General features: G+C 44.5%; 1 protein-coding gene across 1 annotated transcript in view; it reads left to right on the forward strand.

Moving 5' to 3' along the window:
- LOC311107656 (microtubule-associated tumor suppressor 1 homolog A-like) overlaps positions 1-26,115 on the forward strand; it is a gene marked incomplete at both ends in the record, with an annotated part of 66,231 nt that overhangs the window by 22,598 nt on the left and 17,518 nt on the right. Inside the window, 3 exons of the mRNA XM_084150183.1 lie at positions 8,054-8,268; positions 14,294-14,399; positions 16,822-16,892. Of these exons, the coding sequence (XP_084006309.1) occupies positions 8,054-8,268; positions 14,294-14,399; positions 16,822-16,892 (392 nt within the window). The remainder of the gene's footprint in view (positions 1-8,053; positions 8,269-14,293; positions 14,400-16,821; positions 16,893-26,115) is intronic.

Here is a 26,115-nt window from a genome sequence, read left to right on the forward strand (position 1 = left end):
CTGTGCATTCAAATTGACATTGATAAAATGCAATTGTGTTCGTTGTCTATAGCTTATGCCTGCCCATACCATAACCCCACCGCCACCATGGGGCACTCTGTTCACAGCGTTTACATCAGTAAACCACTCACACACACGACCGGGATTCATCCGTGAAAAGCACACTTCTCCAGCATGCCAGTGGAGAAGTCGGTTACGACGCCAAACTGCAGTCAAGTCAAGACGCTGGTGAGGATGACGAGCACGCAGATGAGTTGGACGTACTGCCAAATTCTCTAAAACGACGTTAGAGACGGCTTATGGTAGAGAAATGAACATTAAATTCTCTGGCAAGAGCTCTAGTGGACATTCCTGCAGTCAGCATGCCAATTGCACGCTCCCTCAAAACTTGAGACATCTGTGGCAGGCAGTGTGTTGTGTGACAAAACTGCACATTTTAGAGTGACCTTTAATTGTCCCTAGCACAAGGTGCACCTGTGTAATGATCATGCGGTTTAATCAGCTTCTTGATATGCCACACCTGTCAGGTGGATGTATTATCTTGGCAAAGGAGAAATGCTCACTAACAGGGATGTAAACAAATTTGTGCACAACATTTGAGAGAAATAAGCTTTTTGTCCATATGGACAATTTCTGGGATCTTTTATTTCAGCTCATGAAGCATGTTGCGTTATATTTATGTTCAGTATAAACTGCAAGCAAATGTCATCGTTTTTTGCCTGCCTCACCACCTACAGTGTATGGAATTGGGCGCATTGAAAACCACTTAAAGCCTGAATAACCCTAACAAAAAGCCAAGACCGATAACATTTAGATATGGCTTCTGCCCCCATCCTCAGGTGGACCATTACAGTTGTTTTGGTGTGAGGAATTTAGCCTGGAAAGGCTCCTATGACTATATCCCCTGTTATGCATCATGCCTGTGGAATGTAGGGCTCCATCTGTAGAGCTGTAGTGCATACCACAACCTTATGAATAGGCCACACATTTGGTTGGGCTCTGTTCCTGTAGGTCTGGTGTTTTCCTTTTTCCTTCCAGCATTAGGTAAGCATTTGAATGTGTTGCAGGCAGACTTATCCCTACTACTGCACAGTCACAGTAAGTCAGATAAATATTTGTTTAAATTTGTTTTTTTATCTAATTTTTGCTGCTCACTTTCCTCCCATGGAGAATGGAGCAGGTGTTGAGCTGTGCAACGTGAAGTCTTCGGCTAACATAATTACACCACACATGTATGTAATGCATCAGAGCCAGTGCCTTGTTTCACAGTGTGATATGCTATCTCTGTGATAACCCCAAACTCCCTTGCCAGGGTCCCCTATCCTAGACTTGTTTCTGCAGACTTGAGCTGGTTATTTACAATATCCAATTTCGAGCTAATTCTAGATGGACTACAAAGAATGCAGCGAGAAACAGTTGTCATGGCTGACTGGTTGGCCTACACATGACTGACGGGTACACATGATAAAGAGCCTCAAATTCCCCATCCTCCTGAAACTCTCTCTAAACTGTTACAGGAAGGTTTCCATCATTGAACATATTGCATAAGAAGATTCATATTCTATGACACATGCCGACAGAATGGCACCAAGAGCTGGAACTATGCTTTAATACCCATCCATCCCTGCCAGTGGCGACCCATCATTCAGGGCAGGTGGGGCACACCTGTTTTGAGCCCCACCTTTATTGAGTTAATAAAGCCGCATACAAGCATGGTCTCTTTCTTGAGTAAGGCAGCTCCAAAATGCAGGTGTTTCAGCCTAGCTCAGTGCTTTCTGTGGTGGAGGGGCAGCCAGCAGAATATTCAGAGCATAGACGTTGGTAACCTTCTCTAGTTGTGGCGTGATTGGCTCAGTGTTCTGTCACTCATGGTGACACTATGTCACCGCAGAATCTACAGGGAGAGCTAGCAGTTCAAGCCCCATTGGGTGCTGCCATAAATTTACATTAGAAGTGCCCATCCAAGAAGGCTCAAGGTCATTGGCCACAGATAAAATTACGTCAAATCACATTATACAGTTGAAGTCGGAAGTTTACATACACCTTAGCCAAATACATTTAAACTCAGTTTCCTGACATTTAATCCTAGTAAAACTTCTCTGTCTTAGGTCAGTTAGGATCACCACTTTATTTTAAGAATGTGAAATGTCAGAATAATAGTAGAGAGAATGATTTATTTCAGCTTTTATTTATTTCATCACATTCCCAGTGGGTCAGAAGTTTACATACACTCAATTAGTATTTGGTAGCATTGCCTTTAAATTGTTTAACTTGGGTCAAATGTTTCGGGTAGCCTTCCACAAGCTTCCCACAATAAATTGGGTGAATTTTGGCCCATTCCTCCTGACAGAGCTGGTGTAACTGAGTCAGGTTTGTAGGCCTTCTTGCTCGCACACGCTTTTTCAGTTCTGCCCACACATTTTCTATAGGATTGAGGTCAGGGCTTTGTGATGGCCACTCCAATACCTTGACTTTGTTGTCCTTAAGCCATTTTGCCACAACTTTGAAAGTATGCTTGGGGTCATTGTCCATTTGGAAGACCCATTTGCGACCAAGCTTTAACTTCCTGACTGATGTCTGGAGATGTTGCTTCAATATATCCACATATCCGTGCTTCACGGTTGGGATGGTGTTCTTCGGCTTGCAAGCCCCAACCCCCTTTTTCCTCAAAACATAACAATGGTCATTATGGCCAAACAGTTCTATTTTTGTTTCATCAGATCAGAGGACATTTCTCCAAAAAGTACGATCTTTGTCCCCATGTGCAGTTGCAAACCGTAGTCTGGCTTTTTAATGGCGGTTTTGGAGCAGTGGCTTCTTTCTTTCTGAGCGGCCTTTCAGGTTATGTCGATATAGGACTCGTTTTACTGTGGGTATAGCCTATCAGAAGCTTTTAAAGCCATGACATCATTTTCTGGAATTTTCCAAGCTGTTTAAAGGCGATGTCAACTTAGTGTATGTACACTTCTGAGCCACTGGAATTGTGATACAGTGAATTATAAGTGAAATAATCTGTCTGTAAACAATTGTTGGAAAAATTACTTGTGTCATGCACAAAGTAATGTCCTAACCGACTTGCCAAAACTATAGTTTGTTAACAAGAAATTTGTGGAGTGGTTGAAAAACAAGTTTTAATGTCTCCAACCTAAGTGTATGTAAACTTCCGACTTCAACTGTATCTACCATAGCTTTGATTGGACTGATCATGTTAATTTCAAAATCTTAGATAGCAAGCTAGACAAGCACTCATCATCATGAATCACATCGACAATCTACTGGCAAATCCGTTTAAATCCTTTTTATATGAAGATAAATTATAGATAAAAGGCAATTGGACATAAACATTACACAACAAGTCAGAAATCTCAAATTCAACAATGAGTGGTTTGAAGGAATCAGTGGCTAACTGCAAGCGTTGCAAAGCAATCACTGTTTTGCTTCGCCTGCCTGCTATTTGGTGGAGAGGGTGTGTGGTCCAAGTCTGGGTTTAAAGATTTAAAACATCTGAAATGGTCTCTTTTCCAAGCTTAAAAGGATAAACATTCACTCGCAACACCATGGTTGAAAAGGTTGAATACATTGGCCATGCTGTCAATCAAGCATGACATCTGCCGAGTTCAAAACAACTGGAAACTCGGACTGGGAAATCTCAGACTTCAGTGAGTTCAAGACAACTGGGAACTCTGAAAAAAAACGAGTTATACTGGGAAAATACGTCTTGAACAGTCATCCACCTCTGGCCTGCTAGCCCCCCTACCTCTACGGAAGCACAGTTCCCGCTCAGCCCAGTCAAAACTATTCGCTGCTCTGGCACCCCAATGGTGGAACAAGCTCCCCCACGACGCCAGGACAGCGGAGTCATTGACCACCTTCCGGAGACACTTGAAACCCTACCTCTTTAAGTGCAAAGCTAGCCACTGAATCGATTCAGCCAGTTTGCATCTGTCCCAAAGGAGAAAAAGCATCTCCAAACATTACAGCTAGGTCGTTCCAGCTATTGTTTAGTTAGCTATCCAGGTAGCATCAAGCTAGCTACATTTCGAGTACAGTAGCTACTAACTACCTAACGTTAACGCTTCAGATAATGAGGTTAGAAAATGTCGTCAACCTTCTTTTCAAAATGGTTGCCGAATTCATCCACAGAGAGGGAGGAGGGAGGGGGAGGAGGAGGATTCAGCAGGGAGGAGAAGGTGTCAAAGAGCTTCCTAGGGTTAGAGGCAGAGGCTTGACATTTAGAGTGGTAGAAAGTGGCTTTAGCAGCAGAAACAGAGAAAGAGAATGTAGAGAGGAGGGAGTGAAAAGATGACAGGTCCGCAGGGAGTCTAGTTTTCCTCCATTTCCGCTCGGGTGCCCGGAGCCCTCTTCTGTGAGCTCACAATGAGTCGTCAAGCCACGGAGCAGGAGGGGAGGACCGAGCCAGCCGGGAGGATAGGGGATATAGAGAGTCATAAGATGCAGAAAGGGAGGAGAAGAGGCTTGAGGAGGCAGAATCAGGAGATCGGAGGGAGAAGGATTTAGCAGAGGGAAGAGATGATTTACATTTACATTTTAGTAGACGCTCTTATCCAGAGCGACTTACAGTTAGTGAATACATATATATATATATTTTTATACTGGCCAGCCGTGGGAATCGAACCCACAACCCATGGCGTTGCAAACGCCATGCTCTATCAACTGAGCTACATCCCTGCCGGCCATTCCCTCCCCTACCCTGGACCAATTGTGCGCCGCCCATGAGTCTCCCGGTCGCGGCCGGCTGCGACAGAGCCTGGATTCGAACCAGGATCTCTAGTGGCACAGTTAGCACTGCGATGCAGTGCCTTAGACCACTGCGCCACATGATAGGATGGAAGAGGAGAGAGTAGCGGGAGAGAGAGAGCAAAAGTTGCGACGGCGCATTATCATCTGAGTAGGGGCAGAGTGAGTAGTGTTGGAGGAGAGCGAGAGAGAAAAGGATACAAAGTAGTGGTCGGAGACTTGGAGGGGAGTTGCAGTGAGATTAGTAGAAGAACAGCATCTAGTAAAGATGAGGTCAAGCGTATTGCCTGCCTTGTAAGTAGGGGGGGACGGTGAGAGGGTGAGGTCAAAAGAGGAAAGGAGTGGAAAAAAGGAGGCAGAGAGAAATGAGTCAAAGGCAGACGTAGGGAGGTTAAAGTCACCCAGAACTGTGAGGGGTGAGCCATCCTCAGGAAAGGAACGTATCAAGGCGTCAAGCTCATTGATGAATTCTCCAAGGGAACCTGGAGGGCGATAAATGACAAGGATGTTAAGCTTGAATGGGCTAGTGACTGTGACAGCATGGAATTCAAATGAGGAGATAGACAGATGGGTCAGGGGAAAAAGAGAGAATGTCCACTTGGGAGAGATGAGGATTCCTGTGCCACCGCCGCGCTGACCAGATGCTCTCGGGGTATACGAGAACACATGATCAGACGAGGAAAGAGCAGTAGGCGTAGCAGTGTTTTCTGTGGTAATCCATGTTTCCGTCAGCGCCAAGAAGTCGAGGGACTGGAGGGTAGCATAGGCTGAGATGAACTCTGCCTTGTTGGCCGCAGAACGGCAGTTCCAGAGGCTGCCGGAGACCTGGAACTCTACGTGGGTCGTGCGCGCAGGGACCACCAGATTAGAGTGGCAGCAGCCACACGGTGTGAAGCGTTTGTATGGCCTGTGCAGAGAGGAGAGAACTGGGATAGACAGACACATAGTTGACAGGCTACAGAAAAGGCTACAATAATGCAAAGGAGATCGGAATGAAATTAACTAAACATCTGGGAAAGCAAGAGAGCGGGGCCTCCCTCACTTACATTTCACTGAAACACTCAAATATAACTCTCCCAACTTCCACTTTAGAAATTATAATTGTTGTAAAATACAGCGGTTCAATGTTTTCAAGGGAACAGACTCCAACTTAGTTTATTCAGCTAGCTAACTTGGTATGGTATTCTTCCGTGAAAACTGCCCAGGGCACCGAATCCTATGACGCCATAACCAACTAGTATGCCAGCCTCCAATAACACGGTTTAGTACCAATACTCGGTTACAACAAACCACCAACAGTGTGTTAACACGCCAAACAGATCATTTGTGTCCGTGTCTAATGTTGTGTAGTTTTGGGTTAGTTTTGACAGTTTGAGTGAGTACGTTGTCAACTTATTCAGCCAGTTAGTTAGCTAGCTAGAATAGATAGCATACTAGCTAGCCATTGCTCTCTGCCAACAAACCAACCCCTCCTCCCACGGCACGAAACACACAGAGAGCCAAGCTAACGTTAACTAGTCACCCATGTCCCGAATTCCCCTTGAACGACTCTGGTTACCAGTATGTAAAAACAAAACAAAAATAAATGTAGGTTATAACTTACCCTTAGTAGCTACTGTTAGCCAGTTAAGTGCAAAGCTAGCCACTGAATCGATTCAGCCAGTTCGCATCTGTCCCAACGGAGAGAAAGCATCTCCAAACATTACAGCTAGGTCGTTCCAGCTATTGTTTAGTTAGCTATCCAGGTAGCATCAAGCTAGCTAAATTTCGAGTACAGTAGCTACTAACTACCTAACGTTAACGCTTCAGATAATGAGGTTAGAAAAACAGCTGAATGGTAGGTAGCTAGCTGGCATAATTACAGGTACTCTTAAGCGTGAAATAACATTGGAAACAACTATCCACAGTTGCTAATAGTTACCAGTAGCTACCCGCTAGCTAGCTAGCTTTATTGCTCCAGGTAGCCTCGTGCTTCACTGAGCTCAGCTGAATACAATACTTACCTACAATAACCTACAATAACTACCTAGATAAACTACCTACAATACCTAACTACAATACCTACCTACAATCTAAATACATGGTTTAAGCTTTACTCGACACCATATAAGAAGCAAAGCTTACCTCCCGCTTAGAGAAACACAACCTCACCCCATCGCGTCCAGACAAGGTTTATGTCATCGCCATGGTAGCGCCAGCCAATGGACATCCTCATGGGCTGGCTAGGCCAACTGCTGGCCATCTACACTGGCACTGGCATCTACGCTGTCTGTACCAGGAATGTGGCACGGCACGCAGTGAACAACCAGAGCCATGGTGGACCTTTGCTTGCCTTGGTTAGTTTATACTGTAGGACTGTTTACGTTACAGGGTAGATATGAACACTGGTCGAAGAGAGGAACAGCTGTGGTGGTGAGCAGTGTGCATTTTGCTTTGTGTTACAAAGAGGTAGTAGTAACAGCAGCATTTTCATGTTCAAACTGTAAAATGGTGTACTGTACAGTCCTACTGTAGCAGATATATGTTGCATGTAGGACAGAAGTGAGTCAGTATTAAGACATTCCTAGGGCATGACATTGATTTCAGCCAAATGTGAAAGTGTGTTTTTGATAACTCATGGTTATGTCTTTGTCTTGCCAATTGGGCAATGTCCTCTGTACTCTGCCAGAGACTGGCACTGAGTAATATATATTTTGTATTATGCATGTGACTTTCCAATGCAGTATGTCATAACAGGAGCTTCAAAAAGGGTTTTGATGAATAGTCCTTATTTGCCTCTGCACATCCAGGGTTTTCACTTCTCTTATTTCTCTTTTATCAAAACTGACAGAATTTGTGGAAGTCCCTCACCGTCAATGACATTTGATTTACTAAAATTTTCAGTAAGCAACCCTGAAATGTCATATTGAGAAATTAAACTAATCCAATAAGCACGATTGAGAGTAGCAGGCACACATTAGTTTGTGAGTCCCAGTGCTAAACCCACTAGCCGTCTCAGCCCCTTTGTTAGACGGTGTTGTATTACCATTGTTGGTCTAATGCTTTGCTTCTACAATAAGAGACAAGACAAAGCAACACATTTCCCATTAGAAGATACAGTTCCACAAAACTAGCTGTGATTTCCCTTCTGCTGTGAATCCTACTGACACCCTGCAGTGAGCTTGCCCTACTCGTGTGCGTGGTTGGAGAAGGAAGAGGGGCTTCTTTGATAAGATGCAAGACAAAACACATTAAGGAGATGCAAACCATTAAACCACATAACTAACTTCCATTCCCCCCTGCTTTGATCCTGCAGTGCGCTCGTCCCAGTCGTGTGACCGGTTGGAGCGGGAGAAGGCTGAGGTGCGTGGAGCGTTGGAGGGTGTGCTCCAGATGATGCAGGAGCAGCACCAAACTGAGCTGTCCCAGCTGGAGGAGAGGCTCAGAGTGTTCTACCAGGCCGAGTGGGACAAGGTCCACCTCACCTACCAGGAGGAGGCCGACAAGTGCAAGGCCCTAATGGTGCAGCAGGTACCGTAAAGCTACTGGATGCATCACAAATGTCACCCTATTCTCTATATAATGTTACTACTTTTGTCCAGGGCCAAATGCTACTCTATTACCTATATTGTGCACTACCTTACACCAGAGGGCCCTGGTCAAAAGTAGTGCTCTAAAAGGGAATAAGGTGCCATTTGGGACGCAGATACAGACTGAGTGTATGCCAAAAGGCTAACACTGGCTCCGTTCTTCTCCTTGTCCACTGAAATCACAGAACGAACTGTAGAGGTGAATTCAAATATTAATTGGCGTATTTCAAACTGTCCTTTTGTGAGGTACTGCCGGGAACTAGTTCTGTACGATGGCGAGTGGTGGGGTTGATAAACCAGAATTGGAGGATCCTCCATCATTGTTTAAATCTCCAGTTTGGGAAAATATTGGCTTCCCAGTAGATTACAACAGCAATGGACAGAGAGTTGTGGATAAGACGTTAACAGTATGTCGCCACGCTCAACGAGAATAGCCTATGCAGCTGCCAACACCTAAAATATGTTGACATATTTACGCTAACATCACCCCAGTATACCGGAGCAAGACCAAAACTCAAAGAAACAACAACACATCTCCCTTCTGCATTCAAGCAGCCCTTGGCAGCTGAATCTGACCAATTTAATCAATTTTAGAATAAGGCTGTAAGGTAACAAAATGTGGAAAAAGTCAAGGGGTCTGAATACTTTTGTTATGTTACAGCCTTATTCTAAAATTGATTAAATTGTTGTTTTTCCTCATCAGACAATACGCCATAATGACAAAGCTTTTTTGAAAATGTTGCTAATTTATGAAAAAGAAAAAACGAAAATATACATTTACATAAGTATTCAGACCCTTTACTCAGTACTTTGTTGAAGCACTGTCAGCGATTACAGCCTCGACTCTTCTTGGGTATGATGCTACAAGCTTGGCACACCTGTATTTTGGGAGTTTCTCCCATTCTTCTCTGCAGATCCTCTCAAGCTCTGTCAGGTTGGATGGGGAGCGTCGCTGCACAGCTATTTTCAGGTCTCTCCAGAGATGTTCGATCGGGTTCAAGTCCAGGCCCTGGCTGGGCCACTCAAGGACATTCAGAGACTTGTCCCGAAGCCACTCCTGCATTGTCTTGGCTGTGTGCTTAGGGTGGTTGTCCTGTTGGAAGGTGAACCTTCGCCCCAGTCTGAGGTCCTGAGCGGTCTGGAGCAGGTTTTCATCAAGGATCTCTCTGTAATTTGCTCTGTTCATCTTTCCCTCTATCCTGACTAGTCTCCCAGTCCCTGCCGCTGAAAACCATCCCCACAGCATGATGCTGCCACCACCATGCTTCACCGTAGAGATGGTGCCAGGTTTCCTCCAGACGTGACGCTTGGCATTCAGGCTAAAGAGTTCAATCTTGGTTTCATCAGACCAGAGAATCTTGTTTCTCATGGTCTGAGTCCTTTAGCTGCCTTTTGGCAAACTGCCAGCTGGCTGTCATGTGCCTTTTACTGAGGAGTTGCTTCCATCTGGCCACTCTACCATAAAGGCCTGATTGGTGGAGTGCTTCAGAGATGGTTGTCCTTCTGGAAGGTTATCCTATCTCCACAGAGGAACTCTGGAGCTCATTCAGAGTGACCATTGGGTTCTTGGTCACCTCCCTGACCAAGGCCCTTCTCCCCCGATTGTTAGGCCGGGCGGCCAGCTCTAGGAAGAGTCTTGGTAGTTCCAATCTTCTTCCATTTAAGAATGATGGAGGTCACTGTGTTCTTGGGGACCTTCAATGATGCAGAAATGTTTTGGTACCCTTACCCAGATCTGTGCCTCGACACAATCTTGTCTCGGAGCTCTACGGACAATTCCTTCGACCTCATGGCTTGGTTTTTGCTCTGACATGCACTGTCAACTGTGGGACGTTATATAGACAGATGTGTGCCTTTCCAAATCATATCCAATCAACTTAATTTACCACAGGTGGACATATCCAGTTATAGAAACATCTCAAGGATGATCAATGGAAACAGGATGCACCTGAGCTCAATTTCGAGTCTCATAGCGAAGGGTCTGATTACTTATGTAATTAAGGATACTGAATACTTTCCGAATACTACTTAGCTGTATTAGTTGTATTAGTAGTTGTAGCAGTAGTTTTTATTAGTTGTAGGCCTATTAGTAGTTGTACAACAACTTTTTTTGCTGTTAATGTTTCTTGTTATTGTTATTATTATTTAATTGTTATTATTATTAGACAGTAGCTGCCACATTATTCTTGTAAAGTATTTTCTATTTTTTCTATTTTTTGGGACATTCGTGAAAACAAGATGGTGCATGTCAAGAGATTTTACCTGCACCATTTTTTAAAAATATAACTAATTTAGCCGAAATTACACTGCTCAAAAAAAATAAAGGGAACACTTAAACAACACAATGTAACTCCAAGTCAATCACACTTCTGTGAAATCAAACTCTCCACTTAGGAAGCAACACTGATTGACAATAAATGTCACATGCTGTTGTGCAAATGGAATAGACAACAGGTGTTATAGGCAATTAGCAAGACACCCCCAATAAAGGACTGGTTTTGCAGGTGGTAACCACAGACCACTTCTCAGTTCCTATGCTTCCTGGCTGATGTTTTGGTCACTTTTGAATGCTGGTGGTGCTTTCACTCTAGTGGTAGCATGAGACAGAGTCTACAACCCACACAAGTGGCTCAGGTAGTGTAGCTCATCCAGGATGGCACATCAATGCGAGCTGTGGCAAGAAGGTTTGCTGTGTCAGTCAGCGTAGTGTCCAGAGCATGGAGGCACTACCAGGAGACAGGCCAGTACATCAGGAGATGTGGAGGAGGCCGTAGGAGGGCAACAACCCAGCAGCAGGACTGCTACCTCCGCCTTTGTGCAAGGAGGAGCAGGAGGAGCACTGCCAGAGCCCTGCAAAATGACCTCCAGCAGGCCACAAATGTGCATGTGTCTGCTCAAATGGTCAGAAACAGACTCCATGAGGGTGGTATGAGGGCCCGACGTCCACAGGTGGGGGTTGTGCTTACAGCCCAACACCGTGCAGGACGTTTGGCATTTGCCAGAGAACACCAAGATTGGCAAATTCGCCACTGGCGCCCTGTGCTCTTCACAGATGAAACCAGGTTCACACTGAGCACGTGACAGACGTGACAGAGTCTGGAGATGCCGTGGAGAACGTTCTGCTGCCTGCAACATCCTCCAGCATGACCGGTTTGGCGGTGGGTCAGTCATGGTGTGGGGTGGCATTTCTTTGGGGGGCCGCACAGCCCTCCATGTGCTCGCCAGAGGTAGCCTGACTGCCATTAGGTACCGAGATGAGATCCTCAGACCCCTTGTGAGACCATATGCTGGTGCGGTTGGCCCTGGGTTCCTCCTAATGCAAGACAATGCTAGACCTCATGTGGCTGGAGTGTGTCAGCAGTTCCTGCAAGAGGAAGGCATTGATGCTATGGACTGGCCCACCCATTCCCCAGACCTGAATCCAATTGAGCACATCTGGGACATCATGTCTCGCTCCATCCACCAACGCCACGTTGCACCACAGACTGTCCAGGAGTTGGCGGATGCTTTAGTCCAGGTCTGGGAGGAGATCCCTCAGGAGACCATCCGCCACCTCATCAGCAGCATGCCCAGGCGTTGTAGGGAGGTCATACAAGCACGTGGAGGCCACACACACTACTGAGCCTCATTTTGACTTGTTTTAAGGACATTACATCAAAGTTGGATCAGGCTGTAGTGTGGTTTTCCACTTTAATTTTGAGGGTGACTCCAAATCCAGACCTCCATGGGTTGATGAATTTGTTTTCCATTGATAATTTTTGTTTGATTTTGTTGTCAGCACATTCAACTATGTAAAGAAAAAAGTATTTAATAAGATTATTTCATTCATTCAGATATAGGATGTGTTATTTTAGTGTTCCCATAATTTTTTTGAGCAGTGTATATAAAATAATATTTTCCCCTAAATTATATTATTTCTGTCTGAACAAAAATAATTCTAAATACTATACCAGAAAGCATAATTTAGCCACAGCGGATCAATATCTTCTAAAAAATAGCTGTAGATTAAGTTATCTCAAGCACTTACAGTCGGGAAGGCTGCAATTTGGGCAGCAGGCGTGCAAAATATAGAACAGCTTGTTGCGTTGTGGTCATAGACATATAATCTAAAGAAGGGTTTTTGACTAAACTCATGTGTACGCTAGCAATGGCTGTCTGTCTCGGTGCTCTAAGGACAATTACTTCGACCTCATGCTTTGGTTTTTGCTCTGACATGCACTGTCAACTGTGGGACCTTAAATAGACAGGTGTGTGCCTTTCCAAATCATGTCCAATCAATTGAATTTACCACAAGTGGACTCCAATGAAGTTGTAGAAACATCTCAAGGATGATCAATGGAAAGAAGATGCACCTGAGCTCAATTTCGAGTCTCATAGCAAAGGGTCTGAATACTTATTTAGATAAGGATAAATTTGCTAAAAATTCTAAATACCTGTTTTCGCTTTGTCATTATGGGGTATTGTGTGTAGATTGATGAGGATTTTTTTCATTCAATCCATAATAGAATAGGGCTGTAACGTAACAAAATGTGGATAAAGTCAAGGGGTCTGAATATTTTCCGAATGCACTGTAGTCTAATCAAATATTAGCATCTTATCTGTTATTGCAGGACTCCGACTGTGGGAAATCACCTTCCCTGTCAGTCTATTGTGGGTATTGGACATTCATATTGCACTGTACAGCCTAATCTATGGATTGTGCACCCATGAAATGGTGTATCAGCATACTCAGTGACACCCACAGAACACAATTCTCAAGGGTTTACACAAATATTAGTGTCTTATTCCAAAGCTGAGACTCTCATGAACGTGCACAGGTAACATGTTTAGTAGAAGATAAGGGGTAGAAGATAAGGGGTTATTTTCCAGTGAGCAAATAATTACTATGTTATTACTATGCGTTTCTCCATGTTCGCAGGAAGATAAAAGGCAAAACTTGTCCGCGTTAGCGACAGTAATCAAGGGGGACGGGGCTTAGCGAAGGGTCAATTGGAAAGAATGTTTATTTTCCCCAATTGGTGGGCGTGGTCGAGGGGAATTACCAGGGGTGCAACTTTGGGGACATCACTTTTTTAAATGTTATTATCCAGTCAGATAAATTCTCCAAACAGCCTGCCCGACCGCTCTAAGGCGTCCGCATTGTCCTGAGCTATATACGAACCCCACTCTGCCCATCGCTTGTCTGTCTGGAAAGCCTCCGCAAATGAAAAAGTGTGGTGGGTGGGACCCTGTCCACAGCCGTCCCCGCCCCGTTCCGTGTGCCGCGGCGAGTGGCTTGTTGGTGTGTGCCTGATGTGTGATTGGTTTAATTAGCTACTTTTAAAAATGTGTAGCATTATGATTTGTAAACAATGTATTAGCCTGTCTTGTTTTTGGAAGAGAAGTGTGTTGCGGCTGAATATTGTTCCGCATTAAGTTTATTATTGGATTATTTTGTTGTCGCATGGTGCTCCCAAAATAAAAGCACTGGTCGCACAGCAACATTTTTAGTCGCATGTGCGACCAAGGCCCTGCCTGGATGCATTTGAAGTCAGTATACTTTAAGCGTTTAGCTTGTTTTGTCCTAATGCTGAAGGTTCTACTGCAATAGTGTCTGCATCACAAATGGCACCCTATGGGCCCTGGTCAAAGTAATGCACTATATAGGGAATAGGGTGCAATTTGGGTTGAACTTTGTGTCTTACTCTGACTGACTCAATGAATAGAACAGCATTCAAATTATGTTGGGTTAAAATAAGTATTTTTAATAGGTAAGCCTTTTGTCTGTCTGTACCATGTTGGTTTATTTGATCTTAATTAATTAACCATAAGTTATAGGCCTAAAGGCTTTTCATGATCTGTCCATCATTACTGATGTGATGATTCATAATGTTAAGTCATAATGTTAAGTGGTAATAAGCTTTTTATACATTGCTTTTGTTATTGATCATTAATGTTCCTAAAACCATGTTCCTTCTCTTTTGAAGATAGGGGAGTTAAGAGCCAGCCATGAGGCTTTGAAGCTAGAGCTGGAGACCCGCCACTCTGAACAGATCCGGTGTATTAAACGGAAGTCTGAAGACTCTATGGAAGGTACATTAATTCTTTCATGTACACCATTGTTTTTTATAGACTAATTCTTACATTGTTACTGTAAGGTGAACATCAGCACAGCAAGTGTGTTAGAAAGTCCTAGAGTCGATGTCTGTGCCCCCGTGGAAATCTAATGAGCATAATTAAAAAATCCCCATAGAAATCTGTAAATTTAAGGCCCACATTCCTCACAAGACTCATCTGAAGGTCCCTCAGTACCAGTCAAAAGGTAACAGTACCAGTCAAAAGTTTGGACACACCTACTCATTCAAGGGTTTTTCTTTGTTTTTACTATTTTCTACCTTGTAGAATAATAGTGAAGACATCAAAACTATGAAATAGAACATATGGAATCATGTAGTAACCAGAAAACAAATCAAAATATATTTTATATTTGAGATTCTTCAAATAGCCACCCTTTGCCTTGATGACAGCTTTGCACACTCTTGGCATTCTCTCAACCAGCTTCACCTGGAATGCTTTTCAAACAATCTTGAAGGAATTCTCACGTATGCTGAGCACTTGTTGGCTGCTTTTCCTTCACTCTGCCGTCCGACTCATCCCAACCATCTCAATTGGGTTGAGGTCGGGTGATTGTGGCGGCCAGGTCATCTGATGCAGCACTCCATCACATTTTTACATTTACATTTTTGTCATTTAGCAGACGCTCTTATCCAGAGCGACTTACAGTTAGTGATTGCATAAGTTTTCATACTGGCCCCCCGTGGGAATTGAACCCACAACCATGGCGTTGCAAACGCCATGCTCTACCAACTGAGCTACACGGGACTCTCCTTGGAGGTGTGTTAGGTCATTGTCCTGTTGAAAAACAAATGATAGTCCCACTAAGCCCAAACCAGATAGGATGGAGTATCGCTGCAGAATGCTGTGGTAGCCATGCTGGTTAAGTGTGCCTTGAATTCTAAATAAATCACAGACAGTGTCACCAGCAAAGCACCCCCACAACATAACACGTCCTCCTTCATGCTTTACGGTGGATACTATACATGCGGAGATCATCAGTTCACCCGCACCGCGTCTCACAAAGACACGCCGGATGGAACCAAAAATCTCCAATTTGGACTTCAGTCCAAAGGACAAATGTCCACCGGTCTAATGTCCATTACTCGTGTTTCTTGGCCCAAGCAGGTCTCTTCTTCTTATTGGTGTCCTTTAGCAGTGGTTTCTTTGCAGCAATTCGACCACGAAGGCCTGATTCACACAGTCCCCTCTGAACAGTTGATGTTGAGATGTTTCTGTGACTTGAACTCTGTGAAGCATTTATTTGGGCTGCAGTTTCTGAGGCTGGTAACTCTAATGAACTTATCCTCTGCAGCAGAGGTAAATCTGGGTCTTCCATTCCTGTGCCGGTCGTCATGCGAGCCCATTTCATCATAGCGCTTGATGGTTTCGCAACTGCACTTGAAGAAACTTTAAAAGTTCTTGAAATGTTCCGTATTGACTGACCTTCATGTCTTAAAGTAATGATCGACTGTCGTTTCTCTTTGCTTATTTGAGTTGTTCTTGCCATAATATGGACTTGGTATTTTACCAAATAGGGCTATCTTCTGTATACCACCCCTACCTTCTCACAACACAACTGATTGGCACAAAGGCATTAAGAAGGAAAGAAATTCCACAAATTAACTTTTAACAAGGCACACCGGTTAATTGAAATGCATTCCAGGTGACTACCTCATGAAGCTGGTTGAGAGAATGCCAAGAGTGTGCAAAGCTGTCATCAAGGCAAAGGGTGGCTATTTGAAGAATCTCAAATATAACATTTATTTTGATTTGTTTAACACTTTTTTGGTTACTACATGATTCCATATGTGTTATTTCATAGTTTTGATGTCTTCACTATTATTTTACGATGTAAAAAGTGGTAAAAATTAAGAAAAACCCTTGAATGAGTAGGTGTGTCCAAACTTTTGACTGGTAGTGTATATGGAGACTGTTCAGTGCCAAAAATAAGGGGTTAATTACATGTATAAAACAACTAAATAACAAAAAACCTTTCCTGATCTTTCTTATATTTCTCAGATATAGGACAGACACTTCAGAACAAATGTCATTTAAATTTTTTGGGCGGGACTATCTGTTTTTCCATGTAGTGAATCTGTTATTCAATGCGTTTGTATGGGCTAACAGCACTAAGGCCAAATACAATTTTTCATAAAATAATTTTTTGATATATTTTTAGGATACTTCAAGGGGTCTTAAAATTCTAAATCAAATAGCAAAATGATCCTTGGTATGACCTTCTTAAAATAATTCCATATAGCTTAGTAGAACCCACCCTCCCTTGGCTTAGACATGGCTTAGACTCTTATTGGTTAAATTTGATGAATCAGAAGTATTTCTGATCTTGAGTGTTTTGCATTATATATCTAATTCCGTAAAACTGTGATCTCTCTTTCAGAGCACAGGAAAGCTCATGAGCAGGAGCTGCAGACATTGGACAAAACACTGGAGGCCGAAGCCACTTTATCTGTAAGCTTCAACTTTGAAATGTTCACATATCAAAATATCTTCCAAATTATTTTGGTCTCAGGAGAATGGTTAAAGGCGGACACCCCACTACTGATTTGGTAAATCCCATCCTCCTTATAATACGAGCTTTGTTTCCAGAAGGTATCAAAATTGTCAATAAATGTTACAACCACAGAGCTGCAATAGTCTCGTAGCAAGTTATGGATGGCTAAAAGTCTGCTGAACTATTCAATGCCACGATTTAGGGAGGGCAGTGGGCCAGATATTATGGGTCGTTTGTTGGTGTCACTTAGTGATACAATCAGTTCTTTAAAATCCATCTTCAGCTGTTCTGAGTTGCCCTTCATAATGTCATTCGATCCCACATGAACCATGACAGTATGTCGGAGTTATGTAGGATATAAAAAAATATACTTACATATATACTTAACAAAAATATATACGCAACATGCAACAATGTCAAAGGTTTTACTGAGTTACAGTTCATATAAGGAAATCAGTCAATTGAAATAAATTCATTATGCCCTCATCTATGGATTTTACATGACTAGGAATACAGATATGTATCTATTGGTCACAGATACCTGAAAAAAACAGTCAGTATCTGGTGTGACAACCATTTCCCTCATACAGCGCGACATCTCCTTTGTATAGAGTTGATCAGGCTGTTGATTGTGGCCTGTGGAATGTTGTCCCACTCCTCTTCAATGGCTGTGAGATATTGGCGGGAACTGGAACACGCTGTCGTACACGTCGATCCTGAGCATCCCAAACATGCTCAATCGGTGACATGTCTGGTGAGTATGCAGGCCATGGAAGAACTGGGACATTTTCAGCTTCCAGGAATTGTGTGCAGATCCTTGCGACATGGGGCCGTGCATTATCATGCTGAAACATGAGGTTATGGCGGCAGATGAATGGCACGACAATGGGCCTCAGGATCTCATCTCGGTATCTCTGTGCATTCAAATTGCCATCGATAAAATGCAATTGTGTTCGTTGTCCGTAGCTTATGCCTGCCCATACCATAACCCCACCGCCTCTGTTCACAACGTTGACATCAGCAAACCGCTCACCCACTCTCTGCCATCTGCCCGGTACAGTTGAAAGCGGCTTTCATCCGTGAAGAGCACACTTCTCCACCATGCCAGTGGCCATCGAAGGTGAAAATGTGCAGTCAGATCAAGACTCGGGTTAGGACGACGATCACGCAGATGAGCTTCCCGGAGATGGTTTCTTGCAGTTTGTGCAGAAGTTCTATAGGTTGTGCAAACCCACATACTCATCAGCTGTCCTGGTGGCTGGTCTCAGACAATCCCACTGGTGAAGAAGCTGGATGTGGAGATCCTGGGCTGGGGTGGTTACATGTGGTCTGCGGTTTTGTGGCCGGTTTCACGTACTGCCAAATTCTCTAAAACGACGTTGGAGGCGGCTTATGGTAGAGAAATTAACATTCAATTTTCTGGCAAAAGCTCTGTCGGACATTCCTGCCAATGGCATGCTTCCTCAAAATTTGAGACATCTTTGGCATTGTGTTGTGTGACAAAACTGCACATTTTATCATGTTTTTTTATTGTCCCCAGCACAAGGTGCACCTGTGTAATGATCATGCTGTTTAATCAGCTTCTGGATATGCCACACCTATCAGGTGGATGGATTATCTTGGCGAAGGAAAAATGCTCACTAACAGGCATATAAACAAATTTGTGCACAACATTTGAGAGAAATAAGCTTTTTGTCCATATGGGACATTTCTGGGATCTTTTATTTCAACTAATGAACCATGGAGCAACACTTTACATGTTGCATTTATATTTTTGTTCATTATAAATTGACAAGGAAAGTTAAGGGGAAGATATAGAGACAGCTGTGATTGCCTATAGGCCTAGGCTATATGAAGATGAAATTGCCAACCATTACTAAATAGAAACACATGCACGCAACCTGTCCATCAGCCGTTGATCAATTTATCTAAATCTGTGCAACCACTTATTGATAAGGGTAGCCTAAACTCCGGCGGATATTTCACTGTTCCCATCTTCTCCGCTGGCAACTCGCCTACAGTGAGGGAAAAAAGTATTTGATCCTCTGCTGATTTTGTAAGTTTGCCCACTGACAAAGACATGATCAGTCTATAATTTTAATGGTAGGTTTATTTGAACAGTGAGAGACAGAATAACAACAAGAAAATCCTGAAAAACGCATGTCAAAAATGTTATAAATTGATTTGCATTTTAATGAGGGAAATAAGTATTTGACCCCTCTGCAAAACATGACTTAGTACTTGGTGACAAAACCCTTGTTGGCAATCACAGAGGTCCGACGTTTCTTGTAGTTGGCCACCAGGTTTGCACACATCTCAGGAGGGATTTTGTTCCACTCCTCTTTGCAGATCTTCTCCAAGTCATTAAGGTTTCGAGGCTGACGTTTGGCAACTCGAACCTTCAGCTCCCTCCACAGATTTTCTATGGGATTAAGGTCTGGAGACTGGCTAGGCAACTCCAGGACCTTAATGTGCTTCTTCTTGAGCCACTCCTTTGCTGCCTTGGCCGTGTGTTTTGGGTCATTGTCATGCTGGAATACCCATACACAACCCATTTTCAATACCCTGGCTGAGGGAAGGAGGTACTCACCCAAGATTTGATGGTACATGGCCCCATCCATCGTCCCTTTAATGCGGTGAAGTTGTCCTGTCCCCTTAGCAGAAAAACACCCCCAAAGGATAATGTTTCCACCTCCATGTTTGACGGTGGGGATGGTGTTCTTGGGGTCATAGGCAGCATTCCTCCTCCAAACACGGCGAGATGAGTTGATGCCAAAGAGCTTGATTTTGGTCTCATCTGACCACAACACTTTCACCCAGTTCTCCTCTGAATCATTCAAATGTTAATTGGCAAACTTCAGACGGCCCTGTATATGTGCTTTCTTGAGCAGGGGGACCTTGCGAGCGCTGCAGGATTTCAGTCCTTCACGGCGTATTGTGTTACCAATTGTTTTCTTGGTGACTATGGTCCCAGCTGCCTTGAGATCATTGACAAGATCCTCCCGTGTAGTTCTGGGCTGATTCCTCACCGTTCTCATGATCATTGCAACTCCACGAGGTGAGATCTTGCATGGAGCCCCAGGCCGAGGGAGATTGACAGTTCTTTTGTGTTTCTTCCATTTGCGAATAATCGCACCAACTGTTGTCACGGTCGCACCAAGCTGCTTGGTGATGGTCTTGTAGCCCATTCCAGCCTTGTGTAGGTCTACAATCTTGTCCCTGACATCCTTGGAGAGCTCTTTGGTCTTGGCCATGGTGGAGAGTTTGGAATCTGATTGATTGATTTCTTCTGTGGACAGGTGTCTTTCATACAGGTAACAAGCTGAGATTAGGAGCACTCCCTTCAAGAGTGTGCTCCTAATCTCAGCTCGTTACCTGTATAAAAGACACCTGGGAGCCAGAAATCTTTCTGATTGAGAGGGGTTCAAGTACTTATTTCCCTCATTAAAATGCAAATCAATTTATAACATTTTTGACATGCGTTTTTCTGGATTTATTTGTTGTTATTCTGTCTCTCACTGTTCAAATTAACCTACCATTAAAATTATAGACTGACTATTTCTTTGTCAGTGGGCAAACGTACAAAATCAGCAGGGGATCAAATACCTTTTTCCCTCAATGTATCTCTTCCCCTTCTCTCTAGCTCTTAAACAAGTAGCCTATGCTATATATAGACAATGAACAGCGATATAGTTTGAATCTTATTCGAAGTGAGAAGCATCGATCGATCCTCTTGCATGCTGAATTGCTAAATAGGCTACATTGTTGGCAATGAACTAGCGGGGAAGTTTGAATGGTGAGAGTGACGTTTAGCTATGTTGTGATGTGATCACATTAGCTAAATTGATACATTGCTGCAATGATACATTGGGGAAAGAACAGGCAGGGAAAAATTCATGTCTTCATTCACACAACCAACCCTGTCAGTGGCATTGCGCAGACAGTCAGTGACAGGCTTGCCCTGTATTTTTTTGTCGTAAGCTATTAAAAAGATTCTGCTAATATCTCCAGTCATATGACATGTAGTAGGCTAGACATTACATTACGTGTGTTTATAAAGGCCTAAGGCAAAAAAAAATGCCTGGCAAAGAAAGGATAATTTTCCTTCTCTATTTCTCATTTCTAACATAGACATTGAAATCCTTCGATGCAGCTCTCTCACACGGTAGGGTAGGCTACATATACAATAACGCAATGTTTTTTATAGGCCTGGATATTGTTAATTCAAATGAATGATTAAAACAGGATCGAATAGTTACATTAATTAAGTGTTTGTAGCCATGCGTGTGACATTAGGCTAGAATACAGTGCCTTCAGAAAGTATTCATACCCCTTGACTTATTCCACATTTTGTCGTGTTACAGCCTGAATATTAAAAATAATATAAATCTCTCACCCACCTACACACAATACCCAAAATTCATGACAAAATGAAAACATGTTTTTAGAAGTTTTTGCAAATGTATTGAAAATGAAGTACAGAAATATCTCATTTACATAAGTATTCACACCCCTGAATCAATACCTTTGGCAGCGATTAAAGCTGTGTCTTTCTGGGTAAGTCTCTAAGAGCTTTCCACACCTGGATTTTGCAACATTTGTCCTTTATTCTTTTCAAAATTCTTCATGCTCTGTCAAATTGGTTGTTGATCATTGCTTGACAACCATTTTTAGGTCTTGCCATAGATTTTCAAATAGATTTACAGTACCAATCAAACGTTTGGATACACCTTCTCATTCAAGGGTTTTTCTTTATTTTTACTATTTTCTACAGTAATAATAATAGTGAAGACATCAAAACTATGAAATAACACATATGGAATCATGTAGTAACCAAAAAAGTGTTCAACAAATCAAAATATATTTTATATTTGAGATTCTTCAAATAACAACCCTTTGCCTTGATGACAGCTTTGCACACTCTTGGCATTCTCTCAACCAGATTCATGAGGTAGTCACCTGGAATGCATTTAAATTAACAGGTGTGCCTTGTTAAATGTTAATTTGTGGAATTTATTTCCGTCTTAATGCGTTTGAGACAATCAGTTGTGTTGTGACAAGGTAGGGGTGGTATACAGAAGATAGCCCTATTTGGTAAAAGACAGAGTCAATATTATGGCAAGAACAGCTCGAATAAGCAAAGAGAAAGAATAATCCATCATTGCTTTAAGACAGAAAGGTCAGTCAATCTGGAACATTTCAAGAACTTTGGAAGTTTCTTCAAGTGCAGTCGCAGAAACCATCAAGCGCTATGATGAAACTGGCTCTCATGAGGACCGCCACAGAAAAGGAAGACCCAGAGTTACCTCTGCTGCAGAGGTTAAGTTCATTAGAGTTAACTGCACCTCAGATTGCAGCCCAAATAAATGCATCAACTGTTCAGAGGAGACTGCGTGAATCAGGCCTTCATGGTCGAATTGCTGCAAAGAAACCAATACTAAAGGACACCAATAAGAAGAAGAGACTTGCTTGGGTGAAGAAACACAAGCAATGGACATTAAGACCGGTGGAAATCTGTCCTTTGGTCTGATGAGTCCAAATTTGAGATTTTTTGTTCCAACCGCCGTGTCTTTGTGTCATGCCCTGACCTTGGAGATCCCTTTTATTCTCTAGTTGGTTATGTCAGGGTGTGATTTGGATGTCCATTCTAGGTTTTGTATTTCTATTTTGGCCGGGTGTGGTTCCCAATTAGAAGCAGCTGTCGATCGTTGTCTCTGATTGGGGATCATACTTAGGCAGCCATTTTCCTACCTTAGTTTGTGGGATCTTGTTTCTGGTTAGCAGCTGTGTAGCCTGCAGAACTTTACGTTCGTTTGTATGTTGTTGTTTTGATCTGTATTCAGTTGATTTATTAATATGTTCGCATACCATGCTGCACCTTGGTCCGATCCGTCTATCAATGAGCGTGACAGAAGATCCCACCACAAACGGACCAAGCAGCGTGGCCAGGAGGAGCAGACATGCTGGACACAGGTGGGGAAGACATTCTGGACATGGGAGGAGATATTGGCCGGTAAGGGACCCTGGGCGAAGGAAGAAGCCCAGGCAGGAAAGGATCAACGGCGACATCGTAGTTCAAGACCTCGAAGGAAGCCCGAGAGGCAGCCCCAATAAAAAAAAATTGGGGGTGGGGGGACACATGGGGTGGTTGGCGAAGCAGCATGAGGCACTGAAAGGGCTGACTGTGGAGGAGGAGGAGGCCGCGATGATAGAGGCCCTTCAAGACCTGCAGCTCAGCACTCTGAGAGAGGAGACCACCACCTTACGGGGGCTGTTAGCTAAGAGGAGCTGGAGATCTCCCTTCAGAGGGAGGCGCTGCAGGAGGCCCACAGGGAGAAGGAGTCAGTGGATGCACTGAGAGAGGAGCTGGCCAGGCAACAGGAGGAGCTGAGAGAGGAGCCCTATGGTGCGTGTCCCCAGCCCGGTACGGCCCGTGCCTGCTCCTCGCACCAGTCCAGTGGTGCGTGTCTCCAGTCCGGTACGGCCCGTGCCTGCTCCTCGCACCAGTCCAGTGGTGCGTGTTTCCAGTCCGGTACGGCCCGTGCCTGCTCCTCGCACAAGACCAGTGGTGCGTGTCTCCAGTCCTGTATGGCCCGTGCCTGCTCCTCGCACCAGACCAGTGGTGCGTGTTTCCAGTCCGGTACGGCCCGTGCCTGCTCCTCGCACCAAACCAGTGGTGCGTGTCCCCAGCCCGGTACGGCCTGTGCCTGCTCCTCGCACCAGCCCTATGGTGCGTGTCCCCAGCCTGGTACGGCCCGTGCCTGCTCCTCGCACCAGTCCAGTGGTGCGTGTCTCCAGTCCGGTACAGCCCGTGCCTGCTCCTCGCACCAAACCAGTGGTGCGTGTCCCCAGCCCGGTACGGCCTGTGCCTGCTCCTCGCACCAGCCCTATGGTGCGTGTCCCCAGCCTGGTACGGCCCGTGCCTGCTCCTCGCACCAGTCCAGTGGAGCGTGTTTCCAGTCCGGTACGGCCCGTGCCTGCTCCTCGCACCAGTCCAGTGGTGCGTGTTTCAAGTCCGGTACGGCCCTTGCCTGCTCCTCGCACCAGACCAGTGGTGCGTGTCTCCAGTCCGGTACGGCCCATGCCTGCTCCTCGCACCAGACCAGTGGTGCGTGTTTCCAGTCCGGTACGGCCCGTGCCTGCTCCTCGCACCAGACCAGTGGTGCGTGTCCACAGCCCGGTACGGCCCATGCCTGCTCCTCGCTCCAAACCAGTGGTGCGTGTCCCCAGTCCGATAAGGCCCGTTCCAGCGCCACGCACCCGACCTCCAGCGAGGGTCCTCTGCTCCACCCCGGTGCCAGAGCAGTCCGCTCCACCGGTGCCTAGTCCAGCTCCGGTCAGCTGGTCCAGTCCGGTGCCAGAGCAGTCCGCTCCACCGGTGCCTAGTCCAGCTCCAGTCAAAGTGTTAGGTTTGGGTCAAACACTATTATTGCACACAGAGTGAGTCCATGTAAATTATTATGTCACTTGTTAAGCACATTTTTACTCCAAAAGTATGTGGACACCCCTTCATATTAGTGGATTCGGCTATTTCAGCCACACCCGTTGCTGACCGGTTGATAAAATCAAGCACACAGCCATGCAATCTCCATAGAAAGGATGCCACCTTTCCAACAAGTCAGTTTGTGAAATTTCTGCCCTGCTAGAGCTGCCCCGGTCAACTGTAAGTGCTGTTATTGTGAAGTGGAAACGTCTAGGAGTAATAACAACGGCTCAGCCACGAAGTGGTAGGCCGCACAAGCTCACAGAATGGGACCACAAAGTGCTGCAACACTCACTACAGAATTCCAAACTGCCTCTGGAAGCAACGTCAGCACAAGAACTGTTCGTCGGGAGCTTCATGAAATGGGTTTCCATGGCCGAGCAGACTAAGATCACCATGCACAATGCCAAGCTTCGGCTGGAGTGGTGTAAATCTCAGCGCCATTGGACTCTGGAGCAGTGGAAACGCGTTCTCTGGAGTGATGAATCACGCTACACCATCTAGCAGTCTGAAGGACGAATCTGGGTTTGGCGGATGCCAGGAGAACGCTACCTGCCCGAATGCATAGTGCCAACTGTAACGTTTGGTGGAGGAGGAATAATGGTCTAGGGATGTTTGTCATGGTATGGGCAAGGCCCCTTAAATCCAGTGAAGGGAAATCTTAACGTTACAGCATACAATGACATTCTAGACGATTATGTGCTTCCCACATTGTGACGACAGTTTGGGGAAGGCCATTTCCTGTCTCAGCATGACAATGTCCCTGTGCACAAAGCGAGGTCCATATGGAAATGGTTTGTCGAGATCGGTGTGGAAGAACTTGACTGGCCTGCACAGAGCCCTGACCTCAACCCCATCGAACACCTTTGGGATTAATTGGAACGCTGACTGCGAGCAGTGCCCATCCTCACTAAGCAAGTCCCCGCAGCAATGTTCCAACATCTAGTCGAAAGCCTTCCCAGAAGAGTGGAGGTGGTTATAGCAGCAAAGGGGGACCAACTCCATTTTAATACACATGATTTTGGAATGAGTTGACTGCTGATGTATCACCATAGTGTATTTAGGCTTGCCATAACAAAGGGGTTGAATACTTATTGACTCAAGACATTTCAGCTAATTCATTAATTCATGTTGAAAAACGTAATTCCACGTTGATATTATGGGGTATTGTGTGTAGGCCAGTGACAAAACATATCCATTTTATCCATTTTAAATTCAGGCTGTAACACAATAAAATGTGAAAAAGGTCAAGGGGTGTGAATACTTTCTGAAGGCACTGTATATGTTGTTAGAGATTAATTGTTTTGTACTGTTTAAACAAACAAAGTTTTACAATATCATGTAAATAACAAATATTGTTTAACAATACAAGAGCCAACAAAACAAATGTGTCTCCTGAGTGGCGCAGTGGTCTAAGGCACTGCTTCGCAGTGCTAACTGTGCCACTAGAGATCCTGGTTCGAATCCAGGCTCTGTCGCAGCCGGCCGCGACCGGGAGACTCATGGGCGGCGCACAATTCGTCCAGGGTAGGGGAGGGAATGGCCGGCAGGGATGTAGCTCAGTTGATAGAGCATGGCGTTTGCAACGCCAGGGTTGTGGGTTCATTTCCCACGGGGGGCCAGTATAAAAAAAAGAAAAAATGTATTCACTAACTGTAAGTCGCTCTGGATAAGAGCGTCTGCTAAATGACTAAAAT

This window comes from Coregonus lavaretus (genome assembly GCF_964263955.1).
Source record: "Coregonus lavaretus genome assembly, chromosome: 32".
Lineage (NCBI taxonomy): Eukaryota > Metazoa > Chordata > Actinopteri > Salmoniformes > Salmonidae > Coregonus > Coregonus lavaretus.